At 43.9% G+C, this 5979-nt stretch overlaps 1 protein-coding gene across 2 annotated transcripts in view; it reads left to right on the forward strand.

The window, feature by feature from the left end:
- Positions 1–5795, forward strand: part of LOC118419699 (cytoglobin-1-like) — a gene marked incomplete at its 3' end in the record, with an annotated part of 35077 nt that extends 29282 nt beyond the window's left edge. The window contains 3 exon segments of one of the 2 annotated variants that reach the window (XM_035826229.1): positions 2190–2408; positions 4646–4815; positions 5561–5795. In XM_035826229.1, coding sequence (XP_035682122.1) covers positions 4673–4815; positions 5561–5795 — 378 coding nt within the window. 2 annotated transcript variants of the gene reach the window in all.
- Between the last annotated feature and the right edge of the window lie 184 nt (positions 5796–5979).

Genomic DNA, 5979 nt, shown 5'->3' on the forward strand with positions numbered 1-5979 from the left:
GCCTCCTTTGCAGACTTCTTGGTTATCCCAGGTACTCTCCAAGCAGAGGTTGATGGGGAATTCGTGACCTTTTTCTTATGTCGTATTTTTTTCTGTCAGCTAACCCCACAAAGCTACGATTAGTGTATATAACAACGGAATATAGAGCAAACGTGTACTTGTACGTAAGTTTCTAAAATTGTTTCTGTCACCTTATAGGCTTGCGAACGTTAGTTCCAGTTAGTCCCCCAGCGCAGTGTCCTTGGTCACAGATATCTTTGGATACATAACACAGATCCTTTCAACCTACCTGTAACTTCACTCTCGCGGTCAAGGTCATTATGATATGCAATATATTCACCCTTCGTTTGGGCAAAACCTATATAGGTTAAACTTGAAACCCTCTTTCTTTTTATATTCCCGTCCATCTGCAGCTTACCCCAAGAGGATGTACGATTCTTGATTGCTGGTTTTACAGGTGTCAATATTTATACTTCGGTCCCAGGTCTGCAGTTTGTACACATTTCGCTAGAGGAGGTTAATGCCTGGAGTATCTCTTGAGTTGAGTTTTTCATAGTCTCTACCAGGCTTCAAAGGCGGTTGAAAATTTAGCCGGCCATAGGAGTACAGTTTGCTCGCTATGTTGCTATGTCCAACTAAATCCTCTTGCATATCATCACTCTGGTTGGCCAAATGCCTGCTATTTTCACCAACATATAAAGTTTGCTAGAGACTATTTCTTGCTCATTTCTCCACGTGTGATTTATGTACATTAGGGCTGGGTATCGGTACAGCGTACCGGTACAAAACCGGTTTTTCGTATTGGACAGGTCCAGAAAAACCGGACCTGAAAAAATTAGGTGGACCGAATGTTGGACCGATTACAAAATTAACAGATTATTTTATCAGGCATTCACACGTTTTAGCGCTTGTAGATGGAAGAAAATAACAAGAGTGAAGTAGAGTAGAGTATATAATAATTTCTACCAAGTTTTACAGCCAATAGTACCGGTGAAGTTAGCGTTGTATAATTTTAAAGCGCCAGTGTGAGTCTAATACTTCACCAAACAGATTTCTTTGTAGTAAAATGGACCATTGGTATGAGTCATACTGAATCAGGTCCAGGTCCAGGTCCGGACCTGGACCTAATCCTTTGGACCTGAACCGGACCTGGACCTGAATTTTCTGTACCGGTACCCACCCCTAATGTACATGTATTGTGGTTGTGGATATTTTTGCGGGCATTTCAAATTAACGTTATATTATTGTCGGGACTTGAGACTCAAGGTACATGTTTTGTCAATGCTGATGACTGCTATAAAACTGGTCGAAGGTTTGATGACAACAACCCTCTTCATGACCACCACTAGGATCAAGGTCACCGGACGGGCGTGAAGAAAGGTCACTGTTTTCACAATCCCGATAACCCGCTCAAAAAAGACGTAACGTTATAGTTCAGCAGTATACATTTTTGTGCCTATTGCCTGTAGATTTTAACACAGAAAGACCGCTTGATCACGAAGATTCAATTTGGGCACCAACCTCTGTTGGGTACCAATCACCAGGGGGATGCTGCCTAGGCTAATTGATGTGTGATCTGAGCAGGTCTTTTCAATAAACTTTTTCTAAACTAGTGTAAATTGGGTTTGTCCCGTCAAAAATAGCCTCTACCGGGCTCCACACATCGCTGGAAAAATAGTAGAAATTGGTCAAATAGACAGGTAACACATGTACACCGATGGAGAACTCCTCTGATCATGACATGTTATCTGCCTATTTGGTCAATTTTTGTTATTTTTTCCAGCGCCCTCTGGAGTTTGGTAGAGGCAAGTAAAAAAAGGGACTGCGAAGGCTTTGCGGACGACACAATTTTCAGGTAGACATACGTGCATGCGCAATCATGTGCGTGATCATGAATACATGTATATTCTATGTACATCGCAAACTAACTTAATTTAGGTCACAAAGAAGTTTTCTTGATCGCACGACCTGTCACGGCACGAAAAAAGAATGAACATACATCCTTTCAGTCACAAACTCCCACCCCCCTCCTCCCTAATTCTTCCCCAGAACTCCCGACCCCCCAACCCCTTCCCGTGGATAGCTGACTCATATTGACTGACTCATATTGAATGTGCAGGTGTGCACGTAACGCTTGAAGTCACGTGATGCACATTGCACCACGTTACTTGTTAAACAGGCTTTGTCTATATCATTACGTCGTGATTTGGATATAACTTGAGGTATCCTTGAGGAAGGGTGACCTAGGTTCGTTTTGTAGTGACCTCTCTTTGCAGGTGTGCACGTAATTCTTTAAATTACGTCATACGGGCGTAACTTGTTAAACCACTCTTACGGATGTTCAGTCGTGAATTGGAGAGCCAAACTCGCAGAAGGGTGACCTACATACTTGCTATCAACGTTTTTTGGTAAGAACTCGCTATTAGCACTTTTAGCATAGAACAGAGTGGTAGAAATTTGTGTAAAAGTTTTCCTAAGACGTTATCTGGTCCCGAAGAAGGTTTAGTTTGATAGAACCTCCTTGGTTGAACCTTACTTGACCGGCTTGTTCGTTTTGCGAATCATTAACTGAAGTATTTGATCATATTGTCAGCAACGAAAGGTAAACTTGACTGCGTATTTGGAACGCTAGGCATAGGCTTGGTTAATGCCGCACTCTGTTTGAATGTTCGCTGTTTGAATGCAATGTTGTGGTACAATACTACCCTCTACTAGTTCCTTCCTATGGTCTCCTTCGCAGTTGCACTCATGGCGTAGTCTCCAAGCAGACCCTACGGTGCCTTAGAGATCATAATATCAAAGCTGGCCAAGGAGTATAGCCAGCCAAAGGGAGTCAGACGGGCATCTGTGCCGGTTATACTCATTGGCCAACTTTGATACTATCTCTAAGGCACCGTAGGGTCTGCTTGGAGACTACTCATGGCGGGTTGGATGTGGAGTTTATGTCGCGCATGTTATGTTCGTCGGCGTCGTCAGTTGAGTGCATTTGACATATTTTAGTGTGTTCATTCAATGTCGAGCGACAGAGCGATTGTTTCCATGTCGCTCATGTTGAGGTTATTGGTGTCGTCAGTGGAGTGTTCTTTGACACTGTTTAGGTGGTGCAAACAGATCTCGCTGGCATAAGACAATACCGGCGTCCAGTTGGATACTGTTTTGGCCCTTTTCATACTGTCTCATGCCACATGTAAACCTTCTGAGAGATTATATAGGTGTGCTCGGCGTTCATTTTTGATCCCGGCGACAATATCCGACAAGTAGAGAACATGACTCACGTTAAAAACCGCCCCCCCCCCCCAATAAACCTATGTCCTTCCTATGGCCCCGTTCACACTTGTGCGTATATTTCAGTCCGTATGAGTTGCGTATGAGACATTTTTGGCGTAGTTAAATTTTGCGAGGAAATTTATTTTTTGTTCTTTGACCGACCGTTGTGCACCCTGGTTACCACACCACCCCCACCCCCGCACAATATTTCTTGGCCTCAAACTAAGCCAGTATAATATCCATACGCAACTATTACGGTCTTGAACGCACACACAAGTGTAAAAGGCCTTGACCATAAAGAAGGTTAGCCAGTGTAAAGTCACAACGATCAATAAATGTGGGTCCATTGATGTATGGCTTCGATGGCCTCAACTGCCCACTCAGTTACTATAGTAGGCTGTGTAAAGTCACTACTCTAATAGGCGCACCATTTGATTTACGGTTTAAATGATCTCAACTACGTAGCTACTGTCTTTGTTTAGAATTAAGTTCAGAAAATGACAAAATGTAGTGACTTAACACAGATTAACTGAGTGGGCAAATTATACTCTATGGTAGCAAAAACTCCCCTGACAAATTATAGATGTGCTTTTTGTTCCAACCAGTATAGTAAAGCATGGAGCTTTTATATCAGATACTAGTATAAAAGCTCCTTGACTAAAGTGAGTACTGTAAATGCAGAAATATTCGCGGTGGATTAATATTCGCGGTTTTCGCGGCGGCCGCTTCACCGCGAAATTAAATCCACCGCGAATATTTCGTCTGCTGGCGCCGCCTAAGGTGCCCCTTTTCCGCTCCATGTACATACTACTACTGTCTTTGTCACTGTATAATGAAATGTTTGACATACTTACTACGGTGAAGACACATGTAATTTTTTCATACGACCAACTGTATGATGGATTATACTGCTATTTAGTATGTGGATAAGTCTTTAAAGTTTTAGACCCCTAGCGACTTGTTGGGGTACTGGAGTGAAACTTCCAGTTTTGCTATCTTGTTAATTGATAATAGTCGTTGAGCGCTCTAGCTGTCAAATCGCTCGGCTCAAAGTGCGCCGGTCAACAATAATCTTAACAGGTTATATGACCTCATGTAACCTCATCTGACCTCAGATCACCTCAACTAACCTCCTTGGATTAATTGTTTTACATGTCCTTTGCAGACATGTCAATGAAATTATGTCAACAGAGAGTCATAAACACAATGGGCCTCAACTACGCTGTAAAGCCACAGACCTTGTTTGCATAGCACTTGTGATTCTCCATCAAATAGGGAATTTTTATTTGTTTTGTGACATCTGGCCATATGTAAAGATCGCAAGTAAATATTTACCTTGCCCCTAACCTCTGCTTAATTTCTAAAAATCACATTTCAGATCTCGTAACTTCGGAGGACAGACACCATGGGCTCCTGGTGGGGAAAACCGGTGGACAACACTCCCGATGACATCACAGGTCTCACGGCCAATCAGATCCAGCTCATCCGGGACACCTGGCAGATCGTCTACAAGAACAAGAGAGAAAACTGTTTCGCCATTTTCAGGATGTAAGCTCTTTTAGCTTCCCAAAAAAGGTTATGTTTTCGGTATGGTTATGGTGGAGTGACTGTGGATGTAGACATAACTCTTGAAGCTATGGACACTTTGTAGCTAAGTTAAGGTTGGTAAGACAAAAGTCAATTTGGAAAATGGCCTTCTGGCGGCTTCCTACTTTACTGCAGCGGACCTTTTTGTGTTTGTTCTTTTTTTGTACTTAGGAGAATTCGAGATGTTCGCTAATGGGCGGCATTACTCGAAATTGGATGAAACCATATGGTGTTTGGTAGATGGATAGGGACATAGAAAAACAGTAGGTCAAGTTCGATAATTGTCCTCTTAGCGCCTTTCTGTGGAACTGCAGCTTAACTGCCAGCTTTGTTATCTCGATGGCACAACCCGCCATACGTGTAAATTGTCCATACCTTTTTTTGGGAGGCCACGTCCGCCACGTATTTCTGAAAACGTAGGGAACGACTGGCAAGAGCAGGTAGGAGTACGTCAACGCACGGCACACAAAGTTTTGCCTGCACGTAAAGTTCTTCGGCGTGTCTACGTGCTCCAAAATCCGACGGATTCTCTACGAGCTCGTACGGAGGCGGTACTTACCACTCACTGAGTACGGATCCCAAAAGATTCGCCACGTTTGGGCACGTAGACAACACGTATTTGCGCGTACGGCGGGTTGTTTTACTCCCAAAAATATGGCAGCGCCAATATAACAATCTTGACTCCGGTACTCCTTTTGTCTTCCAGATTGTTCACCGACCACCCCAGCACCAAGTCGCTGTTCCGGCTCATGGATGCCGTTGACCTTGATGTGCCGGGTGAGTTTGAGAAGAACGTGGCCGCCCGTGCGCACATGGTCAGGTTCATGCACAGTTTCGCCACCTTCATGGACACCCTGGACGAGCCGGCCGAACTACGCCAGCTCCTGTACGATCTGGGCAAGAACCACGCCAAACATCAGGTCGGACCGGAACTGTTCGACGTAAGTAGAACGTTTCATTGGATGAATGAATGATTGAATGAAAGAGTGAACGAACGAAGGAATGAACACCCTGGTCGAGCCAGCCGAGCTGCGCCAGCTCCTGTACGACTTGGGAAAGAATCATGCAAAACATCAGGTCCGACCGGAACTGTTCGACGTAAGTAGAATGAATGAATGGATGGAT

Source organism: Branchiostoma floridae, chromosome 7, assembly GCF_000003815.2.
Source record: "Branchiostoma floridae strain S238N-H82 chromosome 7, Bfl_VNyyK, whole genome shotgun sequence".
Lineage (NCBI taxonomy): Eukaryota > Metazoa > Chordata > Leptocardii > Amphioxiformes > Branchiostomatidae > Branchiostoma > Branchiostoma floridae.